This window comes from Chaetura pelagica, unplaced genomic scaffold (genome assembly GCF_000747805.2).
Source record: "Chaetura pelagica isolate M959 unplaced genomic scaffold, ChaPel_1.0 scaffold80, whole genome shotgun sequence".
NCBI lineage: Eukaryota > Metazoa > Chordata > Aves > Apodiformes > Apodidae > Chaetura > Chaetura pelagica.
In genome coordinates, this window is record NW_009951946.1 from 850,305 (window position 1) to 869,800 (window position 19,496).

General features: G+C 35.2%; 1 protein-coding gene across 1 annotated transcript in view; it reads right to left on the reverse strand.

Moving 5' to 3' along the window:
- Positions 1–1,217: 1,217 nt before the first annotated feature.
- The window catches only part of RPS6KA3 (ribosomal protein S6 kinase, 90kDa, polypeptide 3), a 57,504-nt gene continuing 39,225 nt past the window's right edge, over positions 1,218–19,496 (reverse strand). Inside the window, exons 10-21 of the mRNA XM_009997176.1 lie at positions 18,145–18,233; positions 17,843–17,907; positions 17,647–17,749; positions 16,754–16,878; positions 15,391–15,516; positions 13,562–13,651; positions 9,499–9,657; positions 6,635–6,796; positions 6,334–6,410; positions 5,146–5,263; positions 3,038–3,178; positions 1,218–1,929 (exon numbers count right to left, since the gene is read on the reverse strand). Of these exons, the coding sequence (XP_009995478.1) occupies positions 1,807–1,929; positions 3,038–3,178; positions 5,146–5,263; positions 6,334–6,410; positions 6,635–6,796; positions 9,499–9,657; positions 13,562–13,651; positions 15,391–15,516; positions 16,754–16,878; positions 17,647–17,749; positions 17,843–17,907; positions 18,145–18,233 (1,378 nt within the window). The 3' untranslated portion in view covers positions 1,218–1,806. The remainder of the gene's footprint in view (positions 1,930–3,037; positions 3,179–5,145; positions 5,264–6,333; positions 6,411–6,634; positions 6,797–9,498; positions 9,658–13,561; positions 13,652–15,390; positions 15,517–16,753; positions 16,879–17,646; positions 17,750–17,842; positions 17,908–18,144; positions 18,234–19,496) is intronic.

The following is a 19,496-nucleotide window of genomic DNA, read 5'->3' on the forward strand; positions in this document are numbered from 1 at the left end:
GAAGAACTCAGAAAAACTCGTGGCAGAAGGAACACTTACATTCATTTAGAGCAAATCTGTGGTGTCATAAAGATGATTCTCCCTTTGGACAAACCTCTGATTTCAGGGAAACTAGCAAACTAATCACCATAAAATACATTTAATACAACTAAATCAAGAAAATACCTTCTTATGCAAAACACAGAATTGCACCTTTTAGTTTCTAAATTGTATTACTCACATCAAGCTGTTCACTCAGATCCATATTTATTAAAGCTGGAATTCCCAGGAGCCATTTTCATATCTGGAATGAGTTGATGAGGCATACTGTTTTGGTGGTGTGGGGCACTCATTGTATTCAAATGCATTCCAGTGCACCTTCTCATGTGGGCAATTGATCTTTCAAGACTAGGCATCAAGACGTGTCTTTAATGACTTAAGACACCAAAAGGCCAGGAGTATTAAAAGTTTGTATTAGTATTTAAAATTAGTCTTTCCACCTCATTACAAACTTGCTTCCATCTGGGGAAAAGTTCACTCTGAACAGCCTTGTTTTACCTGAATGGGACTACACTATTTTCATGGTGTATCATAATGACACATTCTAATCCCAGACAGATCTGGATGGCTCTTGTCTCATTTTGCTTTGCATGTTAATTAAAAGTATCAGAAAATATCTGACAGAACATCAGATCCATCGGTTTTGCAACCACAACGAATGCAGCTTAAACCTACTTTTTGCTGGCAAAGCTGACATTAGTTTTTGCTTTATCTTCAATGCTTTCTTCTGTAATGCCAACATTTACTGAACAAATCCTTTGCAGCTTAAACAAAAGTCAGAGAATAGAGATAAAATATTAACAATGGATTATAAGAACAAACAATATAGAAATGTCCTCTATCAGAAAGTATTTAGCAATGATTCCTGAGTCCAGAGATTAGATGGGAGAGAATAAGAGGGAGGGGTGGAGAAACAAAAGACAGAGTAAGATACAGAGCAAGTTTTCTTTTCTCTGGGTTATGTTACCTGTCACCATATATAGTATGGTGAGAGATCCACTGTTTAAATTTTGAATACTATAAACAGTATCCTGATTTTCGTAACATGACATGCAGCGTCAAACACATGGAAATGTAGAAAAGACATAGGCAAGAAGAAATACATATTTATAGTATTACATTCAATAGCTGTTTAACAGTCAGGCTTCTTTTAGAGCTGTCCAACAATACTGATTAATCCAGGTGAACTGTTTAATCAGACTTAATTTCAAAATGATTAATAATATCTAAGTAAAACAAGGCATGTATACATTAAAGAAAACAGCACGGAAATGTACTGCTTGTGAACTGTTTACAAAAACATACAAAATGTTGGATGGCACAAAGTATATAGTGCTAATATAAACAGATTGTTTAAGCTAAGTGCTTAACATAAACTGTCCATCTCTACCTGTAACAAAGAATATTTTAGGGGACAAAAAATATTCCTTATAAAAATAATGCTATATGGTGCAGAGTGCTTCATTCAGTGTATTTTTGTCAGAGGTGGCATTCATAATTCTTCCGGTTTATTCAGTCGTGAACATGATCGTTTTCATGGTGTTTCCACCTGTCACTCCATTTGAAGCTCCAGTAAGATCAGTAACTTGCCATCAACAGTTTAAAGCGAGGATAGATGAAAGCAGTAGCAGCAGCAGGAGCAGCAGCATTATAGGTACCAGCTGGGACAGAGTGTGCTTGCAGGTATCTGTCAGATATGTGCTACCTGTCGCCATGATTTGTGCTATCATCTTATGCTGTGGTACCAAACATCTGGTTGACGTCACTTCACAGGGCTGTTGAGGTAATTTTTTTTATACCTCTCCTCTGAGCAAGAGTGGAACGGCCGACTGGCTCCAAAACTGGTGACTGATTGCGGTTCAAAGCAGAGTAAGTTGCTGCCATTGCACCCTGTGGGGCAGAGGGGAAAAAAACCAAGAAGAGTACATTGTGACTGATGCAAACCCTAGAGATCACACATTGCTAAGTGCCAGAGATTCTGAGGAAGCTTTAAGTTCCAGTTTACTTGCATCTACAAAACAGAAACATACAGCTGCATCGCTGCAATGCCAACAGTGTTAGGAGGAAGTATTTTTTAAGGTAACCAGTTTTCAGATCAATGTAAAGCCATTTTACCTTGCTTAAAAAATAAACCCAGATTGCTAGATTAAGTTATTTGGGGAGTGAAACCCCATCGGTGGGCTGTCTCTGCTTTTCACTTATATAATAATTTCCTTTTTCAACAAAATATTTTAAAATCTCCCACATTATTCAGCACATGAAGATTTATTTACAAGAAATGTTAGAAAGTTATGAGCTGTGGGATCAGAACTTGCCCCTCTTCCCACTTGTATTCTTGGATGCTGGAAATTTCTAGTATCTGACTCCGAGTTATATTCCTCAGAACCCTTTCATGTTGCATAACAGTGATTCTTAGATGTAGGATTGAAGGTAGGGTGGAATACAGAGAAGTAGAATTAAATTATTTCTGATTTCCTTCTACTTGTTCAAAGTGAAAAAGTTTCAGGGTCAAAACTTGATCGTGTTTCGGACCGAATGAAGAACAGTAATGATACCATATTAATAAACACTGCCTTTTGGACTTCTTTATAGCTTAGATGGTGATCATGAAGTATACTGCTTTCTTTTAGTCACTTATGATTAACCTCCTCTGAAACTGGAAAATAAGCTAAACTATTTTCAGCTTCCCTAAAGCCACCTGACAACATTTTCGCAATCAGAAGAATATTTATTCTATGCCATTTTTTACAGAAAGTTAAGCCTCTAGGCTAGGTCCAATAAATTTCAAACGTAAGAAAATGTCTTCTTCAACTGTATTAGATTTATTCTCTGTGAGTGGGTTCTTATGAAATCCTACTACATACTACAAGTTCACTTTATAGCTTAGTATGACTCCTAGTCATTTAAATAGTATTTAGAGGAAACAGTAACTTAAAAAAAAATAATCCTTTTGTTTACACTAGTTTTGGCTAAACAGCATTAACAAATATCTACTTACCTTCACTAAATGGGGAGCATCCTGCCTGTTCAGCTGGTATTGAGGCAACTGGTCACAGTGAACTATCCAGGGGTGACTAAGAACTTGGGCTGCAGTTAATCTTTGATGTGGATCAACATGAAGCATTTTTGAAACAAGATCCTGCCAATAATATACAAAGAGTCAATGCAAATAACAGGAAAAACTCCAGCTTTAGAAAATATTATTGTTCAAAACTGAAGATTTTACTCATATAAAAATTTGCCCATAGTGTCAGTTTGAAACAGCTGAAAAGCTTCCTAGAAATGCTAACACTATACCTTTTAATTATGTGGCTTAATGGATGTTTGGTAACACAACAGGTAAGTATCCAATTAAGTGAGGCAAAATACACAAAAATATGCACATTGGGCTAGAGGCCCCACTATACCAGTATTTTTTTTTAAATGATGACAAATAGCAGATACGTAGGAAATTTGTATTGAAAAAGGAACAACTGAGAAAATAGTATTTTCCTTTGAATGTCTTCCCCAGTGTCTAACAATCTTTCAACAACTGTGAAAGTTAGATTGAATTTTAGTACTCCTGCTGGCAATAAGCATCCCTTAGTGATTTTCATCTCATCCCCCTCTGAACTAATTTTACTGCTTGTATTTTTGCTGTCAACCCTCTTCTCAAGCATAAGCCACAGTTGTTTCACAGTTCTGTTTGGTTTTTAATTTCTGCATAATGTATTAATGATCCCTAATTTTCCTAATAAAATCATCATATGAGAAAAGAGGAACCAATCTCTCCTTCTTTGTATCAGTGAAATGATCTCTTTTGTCCATCATGTCAGTCAACTCAGCTGAGATGAAACACCGTATTCTATTTACTCTTTTTAAAAAAAATAGAAGTAGCTCTTGACATGTGAGAAGATTTTTGCCTTTATTTTAGTACATCCTGTTCAATCATCTTTTCAACTTCTCTTTTATATTTTTCAAATTCTGGTAATGAGAATTGCAGACAGCACTCAAGATGCTGAAAACAAATTTATACAGCAGTGTAATATTTTATAGATGACTTTAGATGTCAGCCAGTAAGGGTCAAGCATAAAAAACATTTCTACATTAAGCTGTGGAGAAACACATTCAGTTGGCTACAACTGGATTTAAGATAATTTAAGTTACATTAGCAATACTGGATATTTCCATATAAAACATGACTTGTTTTGTAATTAAATAATTTGAACAGAAAAATATTAAAAAGAAATATAAGATTTTTTTTTTCTCCTAGATGATAGGTTTTTATTTCATTCTAGACTCCTGAGTACAACTGAACAGAATGTCACTAAAGGGAGAAAAAGCTGCTACCTGATGAGTGTAAACATGTTATTCTAACAGGTTGATTTTTCAGTTGAATGATATGACTTGTGGGAAAATGCTTCCTTTATGAGAACAGTACATTAGAACACACCTCACAAAACAATTAGCATGAAAGAGCACAACACACATAAATGATTTTTTGGGAATCCTATAGTGGTTTACAATAGCTACATAAAAGGGGCATAAAGGATATTGCACACTTGAGTTTCAAGTTCTAAAATAATTGCATTGTCTAAAAGAAAAAAAACTGCTCAGATCCTAATGAGAGAGTATGAAATAAACTGTCCTAGGTAACTGAAGAACTAACTCAAGCCTAAAAATGTGAAAAATTATTAATTTTTCTAGCTTGAATCAGTGGGATGTATGGTAATTCTTGTAACATTTTCATTATCCTGATTTAGACTTATTTTTGAATGTCATGCTTTCACATGAAGTTTTATCCCAGCATTTCTCATCATGAATGACTCTGCATGCCTGTGAATACTAATTAAATTTCTAAGGCCACTTGTTCATGACTACAGTATAAGGCACATTTGTTTTTCTTCCTAAGTGCAAGTGACTGTTGAAACTTGAAAAGATCATAAACAGGAAACAAACTTCTAGGCACATAAAGGATCAGATCAGTATTTTAAAATAACAATGGGTGGAACTTACCCAGCCATATATCATATAACGTATGAATATCATAGAACATATACATTGTAAGTAACATGTTACATTGCAATAGTTTTCTTATTCCCCAGAGGACAAAGCAAATCTACTTGCCTTAGCTGTTTCTGAAACAGTATTCCAATAACCTCCGCTGAGAGAGAACTTTCCACTACCTATTCGGGCCAAAATCTCCTCCGGGGTATCATCAGGGCCATTTGCAAAAGGAGTGTAGCTATTTAACCAAACAATTTCAGTGTTAATAACTTCCATCATCTGGACACATTAGCTGCTATAAATCTGATCATAATATTCAGAGAGTTCAACACACTATATGCAACAAAGATTCCAACAGCTGTAAAACCCAAAATTATTCTCAACACCTGAAAATGCACAGCACTGTAGACTATGTATCTGTTCTTACTGTAGGCGTTCCCTCTATTTTGGGTCTGAAAACCAGGTGTTTCCTATAACAGTCTAAGCATTAATGGATCCTGAACTACTGAAAGTATTCCTTAAGCCTTCATATTTTAGTGTTATAATAAAACAAGCTGTTACAAATTAATTGCAAAGATTTGATGCTGAGACAGAAAAAGAGTAACTGCTGATTTGATACTAGAAGGACGAAGGTGCAGCAGTTTTTCCTTGCTTTACTACAAGCATTTTTGCTGCTACCAGAATATCCACAACCAAAAGAGATATACCTAAAACCAAATATGTTTGTCACTCATTTTAAAATGCAAAAAATTACTCCAATTATGTTAACACTTAACAAAAGAGACATCTGAATAAACCAGCAGAAAAAGATAATCTATTTGACAGGTGCAATAGCAAATAACTTGAACTTATGGTACAATAGTTGAACTTATTAATCTTTTATACAATTAATTTATGTTGCATTTATTATATCCTAACTGCATCACTTCAGACTATCCAGTGGCTGAATTTTGCACACCATGATGCTTAATGCATTGCAACTGTATGTGGAACATATATTTCCTTCAACATATTTGCTTAATCAGCTAATTTTCACATCAAACAAACAATTGTTGCCCTAAATCACCAAAAAGCAGAAATGAAACACCTAAAATAGATGAGACATGAAAAAAACAAGTATTTTTCACATTAGTCCCCGCAAAATTTGATTCTACTAAAGCCAAAGCATATTCTACCCCCACTGAAGCCAAAGTTGAGATTAAACAGTGTCTCAACAGAAGCATCTTCAACAGTGGGCCTGCATTTATTATTCTTTTTGTTCATATTGGTTTGTTATTCTACAGCAAAGCAAACTAAATTTACCCTTACCCAGTAAGCATGGTATAAAGTAGAACACCAAGGCTCCATATGTCACATGCAGCATCATAACCTTGCCTCTTTAAAACCTGAGGGAGACAAACACTTTTTTTGAAAAAAAAAGGAAAAAGAAAAAAAAAGGAAAAAAGAAAGAAGTGTCTAGAAATCCTTTAAGCCATAAAAATAGTGAGATTTCAAATCCTTAGTGTTTACAAAGTCATTTCACTTGTTGCACAGGAATGAAACAAATATCTAACTAGCAAAAAAGTGCCATCTAAATAAGTAAGGGTATACAAGCTATCCTAATATTTACCTCTGGTGCAACGAAATTTGCCGTGTAACATGGAGTCATCAGAAGACCATTTTCTGCTCGTAGCTGTTTTGCAAAACCAAAATCACAAATTCGAATTGACTCTGGATTACCAGATTCATCAACATACAGAATATTGCTAGGCTTCAGGTCTCTATGGACAACCTAAAAACATAAAACAAACCACCAAATACAATAAGCCTTTATATTATAATGATAAATTCTGCTACTTGATTTCGAATCTCCCATCAGCTTCCAGATTTCCAGCTTCTAACAGCTGGAGTATTCTGATGCTCAGTGGTGTCTAGAGTACTACAATTCTAACCTGGAAATTCTAAAGTATAAAGCCCCCTTCAGACATCCCCCTAAATATTTTTGTACACAGTTTCAGATGCCTCTTTCTAATGGGTGAATATATGTATTTTCTATTGTAACATGGATACCTACAAAGCTCTTTAAAGAAGAACCTTTGGCAAATAATATCTTTTGGAGTCACAGATGTCCATAGCTCATGATGTGCTTATGTGATCATGCACTAGTTGCTGCTGGAATAACCCTCAATATTCCATTATTTTCATTCAGATAATCTGAATTAATCTCAGTGCAAACATTTAAGGCATGATGAAGGAAGAATTTGAATACACCTATGCCAAAAAAATAATCAGATATCAAAAAGGCCTTCTTCTAATGGACTAGCATGTTGAAAAAAGCCTATCCTGGTTCCTGAGTGTCTGTTTTGAAGATATCAAATGTTTGACAAAAACTGTAGAAGTCACCTAAATTCTGGCAGAATTAATCTGATCTTATTTGAAGCTGTGTTATAAACAAGTCTTAATAAAACCTGGAATGCAAAAGGACAGTCTTTGTCATCAGAGAAGGGCAATGAAAACAGCACAAAGGTGGGGATGTGACAGACTTTCTAGAACCAGTCCACTTGAGTTTTGTTTTTTTTGGAAGAAGGGGTAGCAATTCTCAAGTGGGAGGAAGAGCAAATGTTAACAGTTTTAGTTCAAATCCAAATGCTAATTCCTAAACAATCAAACTGTTAATTTCACAGAATAAATACCTTCCCATATTAAGCTGCTTTCCCAAAGGTAAATTTTAAAAAGATGTCAGATCTTTTAGATTACATTGATATATTTTGCACAGAAAAGAAACATTTTGTTTAAGAGCAAGAGAAGAGAGCAAAACAATATGCAGGGTTTTTCAGTTCTTTCTTAGCATCATGCTTCTGATCAGCACTCTCAATTATCTACCAGCATGGAGAAGTATTCTGCTCCAAGATTACATGATATTTCTTGTTTATCCTTTTATGATGTCTATTGTGCCAACCTTTAACTGTGGTATGCTTGCACTAACACTTGTATATTTGTTTGGGGGAGAGCTGGAAGTATTCCTTACTCTGAAGAGAAAGATTGAAGTCCTTGCTTAGCTAATTTTTCAGTTCAAAAGAATCCTAGAAATGTCAATGAGGAAACTGCTTCTGGGATGGATTATGGTGGCTGCACACAGAATCTGTCAAACCAGGTATTACCCAATAGCATATTAAAATGAGCTCCTCTGGTGTCCAAAGGAGCTACGAAAGGAAAATCCACTGAAGACATGGGGGGGGACTTTTCCAGACAAAAATTAGATGACTGAAGTACTCACTATTTACATACATGGCAATCTTTCATGTAGAAGTGTACTTAACGTAAGACTTGAAAAATTCCAAAAGTAGAAGTTCCAAAGAGCATGTGGTCTAATGCAAGTTAAAATGCCAATATTTACAAAGATCTAGAGCAAATAAACAAACAGAAGCCCTTAAAGTCCCTTACTTTTTGCAAGGACACTGATCCTTTTTTGGCCACAGGTGGTAAGAATGAACTAAGTTATGATTTGTGTTATTCTATTATTTATATTTCCCCATAGAGAAGGTATCATGGTTTATTCATACTTTCCATGGATGCTGCCCGCCAAGGATTCTACTCCTGTGCATGCAGGCTCAAATAAAAACCCACACATGAGCAGGTGATTGAAGCAAGCCTTGAACCACAGAATAAGATACACCAGGTAACTTTTATCGTAAGTTTTCTGAAATAATAGCTTCCAGAAATGACAGCGAATGCTGAATTGTTATTTGTTTCTTAAAATAATTTGAGTATTAACCATTCCAAAATATCTCTTCTTGCATAATTAGGTGTTAGCAGGTGTTAGCACTTTTTACTTCTACCCTTCCTTTCTGCTTCTCTATCTCCTTTCTCTCGTTTACTTACAAACGCAACATGACTTGTCATTCTTGCCATGCAATTGTCGGATTTGCCTTCTCTATCTTTGAACTACTTGCTTTGCTTCCTGTCTCCAAATGAATTTCCTGAAGCATTGATTTTCTTTCTACTAACAGTCCACTACAACTTCCTGATCCTGTGGTGCAGGAGTTACAAATCATAAACCACGTTCTTCAAAGCCAAGAAGTGGAAGAACTTACAACAGTTATAGGTGGAAAATATTCAGTTTTCAGGGTTCATCACAGGATGGGGTTGGAATTACATTAGATCCCATGGCTAAGCAACAGCACTAGTCCTAGCACTTCTCCTTGGCTTACTTCCTCTTAAATCCTATCTATTAGTCATTACCTGCACATTCCACAGAACCACTGTCAGACTGTACATAGAACAAGAGAAACAGTTGCATCATCTCTGTTATCTGGATATCTATACATCTGATTAGGAATGCTTTGATTTCAGCACAAAATCCTGCTGTGATTTAATTATTTACCAAAAATTACTTCATTACATCAAAGAAGAGCATATCAAGATATGATTTTGTACTTCTGAAATAGAATAATATTAACTTCTATATGCATTTTGTCTGAGATGAAAACTTACCCCTTGCGCATGGAGATATTCAACTGTTTTTGTTATTGTGAACAGAACAGCACTAGCTTCTCGTTCTGAGAAAAACTTTTGTCTAAGAATTTTATCCAGCAGTTCTCCTCCTTTCATAAGTTCTGTTACTACATATACGTATTTTCCATCATCATACACCTGCAAAAGGTACAGAAAGATATAAACTTCAAAATATTGATTATCTGCTTATCTTCCTGTGAAATGTACAGTGATAGTGCAGATGTATCCAACCAGCTGTTTTCTTCAATTATTTTCCTCATACTTCTCACCCCCCACACTACCCAAATATTGCTCATTGTCAGAATGAACACAACATCTTCCACAAAAAGACTGTACTGTAATGAAAGAACACAGAAATACTGGAATGTAAATGTTTAAAGACAAAGAAGGATAAATAACATGTAGTTTTTCCCCACATGGTTTTATTGAAACAAATTAAACTAGACATGGGAGAAATTATTAAGTAGTGGTAAGTGTAAACTAGTCTAAGGCCAAACCAGAGCTAATTCTAGAAGCAACTATTGCATCAAATTACAAATAACAGAGGTCATTCCAACTGAAGAGTCAGATAAAAAACCCAAAATCTAAGTTCACCTCCAATTGTCTCTGTAAGCACCGAAGTTAATGCATACAAAGCTGTTTTAATAAAAGCCTACAACTTATACATTACTCTGCACACAAAGCCTATGCCAAAGTCTAAAATGAATAAAGCCTGTGTACTTTAGCCCTTACTTCCAGTTATGGAATATGGCTTGATTTTTGCATGGCTTTTACCTTCTAGATAAACAGTCAAGAACTACTTAATATCATCAGCAGGGGGCACTAGAGATTGAACCACACCACGTTTTACAGTATATTTAAGCATTTAATTTCAGTTCCACTTTCTTGGGGTTTTAAATTTATCCAGAAAGTCGTTCCTGCTTTACAGACTCTGTTCTGTATTTTTATGTCAACCTATTTTTATAGTGATGTTGGGATATTTCTCTTGAAATACATGAAATAAAAACTACTTTGTAGTAGAAAAGATTATCCAAGTTGTAATAAAATAAATTTAGGAATACATATGAGCTAAATTAAAAATAGTTTTAAACCTGATCTTGTCTTAAACTACCTGGGAAATACTGAAGTTCTAAGCTTAGAAATATTTGTGCTCTTAACTGTAAATGAAAAAGAATATTTTCTCACCAAATAAAGAGGAAGAGTTCTAAAGAAACAATTTTGCAGGCTTTACAAGCTTATGATCTTAAGGAGAGGAAAAAAGGATAGGTCTTATGTTCTTATTTAACAGCAATGTTTCCCCCCTTAAATATACATGATTGATCATCTGAATGTCTTTGAATTAAGAATTTAAATATTATACAGAATTAAAAAACGTAAGGTTCTAGATCCTAAATTTACACTTTGAATATTTTCTTTTAATAGGCATGCTCCCTCTAATCCTGGATATCATGAGGGACTAAGTTTATTTCATTTGATACAATGAAGCACACATCTCGGTATTGCAAGGGGATGGTGAAACATTTTGGTTACTACTACTAATTCATTACCCCTTGCTGGTTCTGTCTGCCTGCCAAAAAAACCCAACCAACCAACCCAAAAATTCCAGCTGTGCTAAGCAAACTATTCTTCTCACTCTACTGTATTACCAACTTAGTTGTTTGTACTGAATATACACTGTTGAAGTTATCTTCACAGTCAGGTGCACAATATTATGCTGACATCATAAATATGATGCTAGGTTTTAAAATTAACTCCTGGGACACATCAAAGATCAGTCAGTGTCTTCTCTACCAGGCAAATTGGAAAGAAAAACTACAGTGAGGCACAGAAGTAGGCACAAGAACAAAATGTAATGGAGAAAGAGAACAGGTTTTTTGCAAAGTGAAATAAGATTTTACATACATATTAGGAGTTTTATTTAACTCGTAAATACACTTGAACAGGGAGACTGAATGTACTGTATTCAGCCATCTAAAACTCTTGTGAAAAGATTTTTCCGCCAATGCTTTAAATAACTCAAAACAGGACAAAAGTTCTGCTACAGGACAGTAACTAATAGGTAAAAAATGGTGAAATACATATAATGGTCTCGCACAGGAAGCTTCTAGGTAATGGTTTGTTGGAAGCAGTGTGCTTCCTCTGTTTTTACACTGTTTCCTAGGCATCCACTAATGGCCTCTGTCAGAGGCAGGATATTGGATAAAAGGACATCTGATTTAGCACAATATAGCTCCTTCTTTTGTTTACATACTGTGTAACTTAAAAAGACCACTGATAACAATCAGAAGGAAAAACCCTAGAGGACTGTGTACCTCAGAAAGAATTTGGTCTTTTGAATATCCATTGTTTCAATCCAAACACCTTCACAATTAAATGATATAAAAAAGGCTCACAAATTATATCAAAAAGGCTGAGCAAGAATGAAAACTTCCATCTTAAGTTAAATCCAAATACTACTGCATTTATTCTTGAAATACAATAAATAAAATTTTTGTTGAGAATAATAATCTACAAAGACTTAATGCAGAAACATTTTATTTTGGCATTTAAAAATAGAAACATATAAATGTTAGTGTAGAATGGAACGAAAAATTGAGACAAATCAACACTGAATTTTATTTGTATAATAATACATGGTGCTCTGGATGAGTTTCAGGTCTGAAGGCCACGTACTCCTTATTCTTTCCTCTGAAAGCCGTAATAGCATACCACTACATTGTGGGCTAGGCAAATAATTTGCCCCATGCATCTATATTAGGACAGCTTTTCTGAGCTGCCTGGGTTTCCCTGCTCTCCGTGACAAATACTCATAATGCTTAAGCTCAAGTAAGTACTCACATTCCTTACGTCTGTCTTCCTGCTCAAATTATATAACCTCTACTATGAATTAAGAAGAACACATAAACCTAGCATGTAGTACTAAAAGCAACCTGAATCCTGATGCAGGTTCTGTTAGCACAGTTGGCTTCAGGTAGCTTTATTGTCCAATCACAAAGCAGAACAAACAGAAAGTGGGACTATAATTACGGTGTCTAGCTTGCAAGAAGGTAAACTTCATGGTGGAAACCCATTTCATTCTCCCAAGAAAGGGCGAAACTACATGATACTGATAAAGCGAAGACAGATTATAGTAAATGTCCTTTATGTAGAGCTGTCTAGTACTCATCTCCACAGCAATTATGAGCTTCTGTTTCAATAAAATAAAATGTTTGAGACTCTCCCTTTAGCTGAGTTCAGTTTCCTGAAAATGGTGAGCTGTTTTGCTTGAGACTTGGTTCTGGGGACCAGAATACTTTCTAGCAGACTAAGAAAATAATCATGCATATAGTTTTTAATTTTTAGTCCTCTTTAATGCATCATCAAGGAGGGAAATGCAATTTTCTTTTTCTGTTAGCTCATCAGAATCTGCTGTTCTCTATGAAAAACCTCTGCCTCCCAACTTAAGTTTTTCTTTGCTTTTTATGGTCAAAATGTGTTTCCGTGGTCAGAAAATATGACAATTAAAAAAAAGCTAGATAATCTTCCATACAAAGACCACAAAAAGACACTAGGTAAAGAAAAGTGACAACCACGGATATGAAAAGATTGTCTGCTACCAAGGAACACTCACTACTGTTCATGAAAATTACTTTAAGTATTGTGCCTTCCCAAACAGTGAGTCCTCAGTTACATAATAACACATTTTTAAATTGCTTTTGACTAATGTAAACAAAAGTAGATTCAAAATGGATTGACCAACCAAAACTCTTGCTTTTTCCTTTGAAAATACAGCCAACATTAAATTAAATATTCCTGTGCTAGGAAAATTATTTGACTGCTTAGGATTATGTTGTACCAAAATACGAGCATATTTAAAAGATGACAATAAGACATCTCAGTAAAAAAAATGATATTGTTGAATAAATAGCATTAAGACATTGTTTTATTACTAAATACTGAGAAAGAGTAACATAAATCTAAAATATGCAGTTTGTCATCTCTGAAATTAGAAAGTCATTTGCAATTACAATGCGTTTAAGGATGTCTTTAACTTTCTACTTACATCTTTTAAGGTAATAATATTTGGATGCTGCCCATAGCGCAGTAGGATTTCTATCTCCTCTGTTGGATCTCTTTTACTCTTGTCAATGATCTACAAGAGCAAACAGACAAATAGGCATAGTTATTTTTGTGTATATTATGTTCCATTACACTTTGGTGTGCTAAGCAGTGTTCATTGTTGTTGGTAAAGGGCACGAATTATAACCAAACCAAAGTTTATTAAACTGGAATTGCAAGGCAAAGCAAAAAATATTTGAAAAAATCTCTCAGTTGAAAACAATTCTGGAGGATAAGTGATCAGATCCCTCAGGCTGTGATAAATAGTGCAAGACTGTAGATAAGACTTCAGTCACCCACCATTTAGTCACAGAAAGTTCCTAATCTGATGCGAGATACTGGCTTAATGATGCTAATTTACTGACTGTAACAAAGCTCATCTCAAACAAATATTTAGTGCAGCAAAAGACATAGCAGGAGAGTAAGGGAATAAAAAAGGAAGGAAAAAATATCTCAGCATTAATTCAGACAAGCATTCCATTATGAAAATTCATTTGAATATCTGGAGGCTTGCTATCAGGCTCTGAAGTTCTTGTGCAAACAAACAAAACATTATTTTTCCCTATTTAAAATGTATTCTTATTCTCAATTTTTTCCTCCGCTTCTGAACTGTGGAATTTCCTCTGATGCCTTCTCCATCTTTGTCTTACCTTTCTTCCTCTTGATATCCTAAAGTCCTCACTGCTACTAGCTCTATGCTAACACATTGGACACTGATACATGATTCCTTGAGGACAAAAAGCCACAACAGGCAGCAGAAAAGTGAGGCAATCTTGACAATAAATGTTAGAGAATTAACAGCTATGCCAGTACTTTCTTCCAGTTTCAAGAAATTAATTCAAATTTCAATCACAGAATGAAATCTGTTCCTGGCCAGAACTAGAATAATGATAAGTATGTAACTACCAAATTGAAACTGGAGGGTTTCCAGTAGACAATCTGTGTACAATGATAGAGGAAAACATAAGTTATCTTCACATTTTATGTATTTGAGTATTAAACTATTCAACAATTCAAACAGAGAACTGCCTCACAGTACAGGATTAAAATATTTCCCCCCCCCCGCTTTTAAAGTCTGCTAATCTATACTCCTTCTTCCAGAGTAACCATTCAGTTCCACAGTGTTATACAGAAAGACAAAAAGATAAACTTATCATTCCACTTCTGGGAATTCTGCTGATTTCAACTAAGAATTTAATGCCTTCAAAGAAATGCTAGAATAACATATGGAATAACATAAAAAGCACATTACAAACCTTGTTAAAACTAGAAAGCCAAGACAAAGAGTTGAAGTTTATCATGGAAATTACACCAGACTTAAGCACTTTTAGGGGCTCCTAGCTATCTGACAATTTATGGATCTACTTTGGAAGCAAAAATCCTCGTTTATAACTATGACTAAATAAAAGTAATCAGTCACATTTTAAAATAATGATGGAAAGTCATGTAAGTTTTTCAAAGTGCATTTCCTGCCAGAAGCAGTCATATAACTCCCATCAGTTTTACTTTAACTACAGAGGTGTTTTAAAGGCTGAAGATTACTTTTCATCACCCAAAACAGCAGAAAAACAAAAACCATAGCAATTCAATATAAATATCTACCAGTAAATATTCCATTTGGTTGATTAGTATAATCCAGATCTGCATGTAAAATCTTTTTATACTAAACATTTATCTCAATGTCCTACACTTTTTATGGCAAATATCAATGTCCAAGCTCTATGATGCTAAAACCTGAAAAGAGTTGGTGTGTTTTATAAGAAAAGTAATTACCTTTACAGCATATTCCATGTTTGAAGCTTTATGAATACATCTTTTGCAGATAGAGTAAGATCCAACTCCTATATCTTCCTTTACTTCATATCCATCAGTGAACTGAATGCTGTTCCTGTGCAACTGCTGCCAAAATGACACTATCAATTAATGAATATTCTAAATATAACTGACCTTTATATTAAGAATTAGCATTTGAATTCCTACTGATTTACTTCACATTTTGAACTGATAGATTTACCAGGTGAAAGTGGTCTAAATAGCCACTACTTTCTGTTTGATATTAGTATGGGCTAAATTCTATATTAGATACACCATAAATAATGCACACTGTATTTTAGAAACTGACAACATGACATTTCTGGTTACTGATATATTAGCTCAATGAGAGACTTTCCAAAACAAAGATGGTCAGAAGACTATGTGATAAAGTATTGGTAGAAAAGCATCACTCTTTCTATTGTCTGAATAGATGAATGTCAGCTGGAAAACACAGACATACCAAATAGAATCAGATTAACTGGAAATAGCATGGAATGGTAGTCAGAAATCCTTTCATAGAAATGAAAAGCTGAAAGAAGGACAAGTGTTCACTTGCAAGGGAAGGAAATGGCATTCTAGTATGAAGAGTTTGTGCAAAGGATGCAAAGCATTTGCAGGAAACCATCTGGGTGTCCTGCAGCACTGAAAAGAGGAAATAGGAGTGAGGAAGCAGTGGAGAGGGATGCAGGAAAGGCAGCAGAGAAACAGACTTTTGCAAGAGAAGGAAACCATATACAAAAGAAAAATTTAATCCACAAAACTATGTGGCAAAGGAGCATAGAACTACTGTTAACACTAACTACTACGATACTAGGACATTAGTCACAAAATATCACAGATTAACACAATAACTTAAAGTGGCTTGGGAGGGATGGAATATATCACAGGTTCCAAAGTGCAGAGCAGTCCAAAAGATCCAGACAAAAATTCACAATTACACTCCAGTGCCTTCTACTGCACTATAGGAATCTACCAATATTCTCATGTATAGGGGAAAAAGATCAAGATGTCTATTATTCCTCTCCAGCTTCTTATTGTGGCTTGATATTAAAGAGTTACTACAGTACAGATGGTAGAAAGTTTTGATTTAAGGGTTGAAGCCTATTCACACTTATGGCTGCTCAGTAATGAAACAGGTCCTGCACTTTCAGATGTTTTGTTTTATTATGATAAAATAATCTGTTCTTTACACTTTTCTTGTATAAAACAGATAATGACTTTGTCATGCATGGTACTTCATTAAATCATGAAGGAAACAATCCCTCCACCAAGAAACAGCAATACTGCTCTACCGACTTTTTTAAAAAGTGGGTGTACTCACCTGGACAATTGAATGTACTCCAACTGTCTGCATTGCTTGGCTTTCATCATCTGATGCAATAGCTACGAAACTAAATCCCCGAAAAAGTTGATGTGCATTAGCACTTGGAGGGATACCAGGTGAATCTGAAAAACATGTCATCTGCTTACAAGCTGAGTTTCTAAAATGTAGAGGTGATATTATGTCTACTCTGAAGAGCAAACTACAGCTTTATTCTATATAGGACACAGAATTTGCAGAAAATGTGTAAGGACCAATAATTACTGAACTGTTTTGCATACACCATCCAGAAACACGACTGACAATCAAGGACTACAAAGATCATGTTACTGTCAGGCAATGTTATATTATACAAAACCAAAAGTACTTTGCAGAACACATTTGCATATAGTAGCATATCCATGTTATATTTACGGAGGATAAGTACTCCAATTTGTAAAAAAAGACAAAATTTTATTTTGAATGGATTGGTGTAAAACTATGCAGAGTCAGATTGCACTGAAACATCAACTTTGCCACCTAAAGTGGCACCTGAAATAGCTAAGTTTCTACATACACATAGTATATAGAGTCATCATGATTAATTAAATGAAACCATAGAAGCTTTTAAAAAGACACTATATTTTTTAATTAAAGGATGAGATTACTTAAATAAAATTGAACTATATATATGTTTTGTTGCTGAGAATGACTGTATTTTTACACAGGACAAGTCAGTTGTTCCTTATGAAACATTTACAATGAAGATCATAAAAATTTTTAGGAACGTTAATGAATATTTGCCTGTAAGCATTTAGTGCAGCAACACCTGGAAGAACAAGACATTTTACATCAGCTGAACAGGAACAATGTTTCCAATTGTTGAATATGTAAGTTTATTCTACTGTTTTTACCTTTTGGAGTTTTTGCTGTAAATTCAGGGTCAAAATAAAATGTATCTTCAGGTCTACCAGTTGCAGGTTTAAAAGGGGGGTGAATTTCTCTTCTGTACAATTTCTGAAGAGAAGGCATAGGCCAGAGTGAATTAAAAAGTTAAACAATACCACCAAACTACTAAGAAAATTACTGAATTAATTTTGAATTACTCACATTCCAATCTATTTTAGAAAAGAATGCATGCCTCTTAATTTCTTCAACTCCATCTGGACCTGCTCCTTTTATAAGGAAGAAAAATGTGTGAATTATCTCCTTCTTGGACAAAAGAATGACTAGTAAAGTTATATTTTTGCACTAATTTTAGACGTATGAATAGCAGAAATTGTATTTTATTGATCATTAGAAAAGCAAACATGCAAATTATGTCCTTTCTTCAAAGCTTGTTTTACACAAGAAATTGTAATTTTATTTAGTCAGTTTAATGATCATTTAAAACATTCCACTAAACTCTTTACCTAATCTGTTTGCTGGATTTCTTTTGAAGAGCATTCGTAGAAGACTCTGTGCTTCAGGACTCAAGAACTGGGGCATTCCAAGTTTGGCCCTATAGAATAAAAATAATTAATAGCATACAAACATATTTAGGAAAGACTTAACTTTGCATTCCCCTTTTCCTTTGTCATTCAACAATGCCATATAAAGCAAAACAACATCACTGAGAAATTGTCTTCAGACATCAGAAATAGACCAAAAGTGCTGTCAGTCATGTAAACCTGGAAATTCTATTTCTTTCTTCTGTTTTGAGTAGTATATTTTCAGACTCAGAACTTAAGTAGAAGAAGAGGTGATGGAAAACGTAGACAAGAATAGTTATAGAATAACATTTTACAGATGTGTAAATTTTTGTAATATGTTTTGATCCACTTTTAAGTCCAGTTATTATCAAATTACACCAAATAAGCAAATCCATTTTGATGGAAAGATAAAAGACAATTTAGAAGGGTTAAGGAAACCACCGCAGTATGACAATGTCCTGGTTTGAGCCAAGACTTTTTTCCTTCATTAAGCTTTCTTTTAACTGTGGTTAGTAGGTCAAGAGAGGTTCTCCTCCCCCTCTATTCTGCATTGGTGAGGCTGCATCTGGAGTATTGTGTCCAGTTCTGGGCCCCTCAGTTCAAGAAGGACAGGGAACTGCTCGAAAGAGTCCAGCGCAGAGCTACGAAGATGATTAAGGGAGTGGAACATCTCCCTTACGAGGAAAGGCTGAGGGAGCTGGGTCTCTTTAGCTTGGAGAAAAGGAGACTGAGGGGTGACCTCATCAGTGTTTACAAATATGTAAGGGGTGAGTGTCAGGGGGACGGAGTTAGGCTTTTCTCAGTGATGACCAGTGATAGGACAAGGGGTAATGGGTGTAAATTGGAGCATAGGAGGTTCAATGTGAATATCCGAAAAAATTTTTTTACTGTAAGAGTGACAGAGCACTGGAACAGGCTGCCCAGGGAGGTTGTGGAGTCTCCCTCACTGGAGACATTCAAAACCCACCTGGATGAGTTCCTGTGTGATGTACTCTAGGTGACCCTGCTCTGGCAGGGGGGTTGGACTAGATGATCTCTCGAGGTCCCTTCCAGCCCCTAAGATTCTATGATTCTATGAACTAGTAGCAAAGTGTCCCAGCTTGGGCTGATAACAGCTGGAATGTTTTTCTAACTGCTGGGTCTTCAAGGTCACATCTTTACACTGCCAGCTCAGACACTATGGGGAGATCCATAACCCCTCCCATAGGAAGCTGAATTAGACAGCAAAACTGGCCAGAGATATTCCATCCCATGTATCTACAAAAGCTCAGAGGAAGGTCAGGGGTCACAGG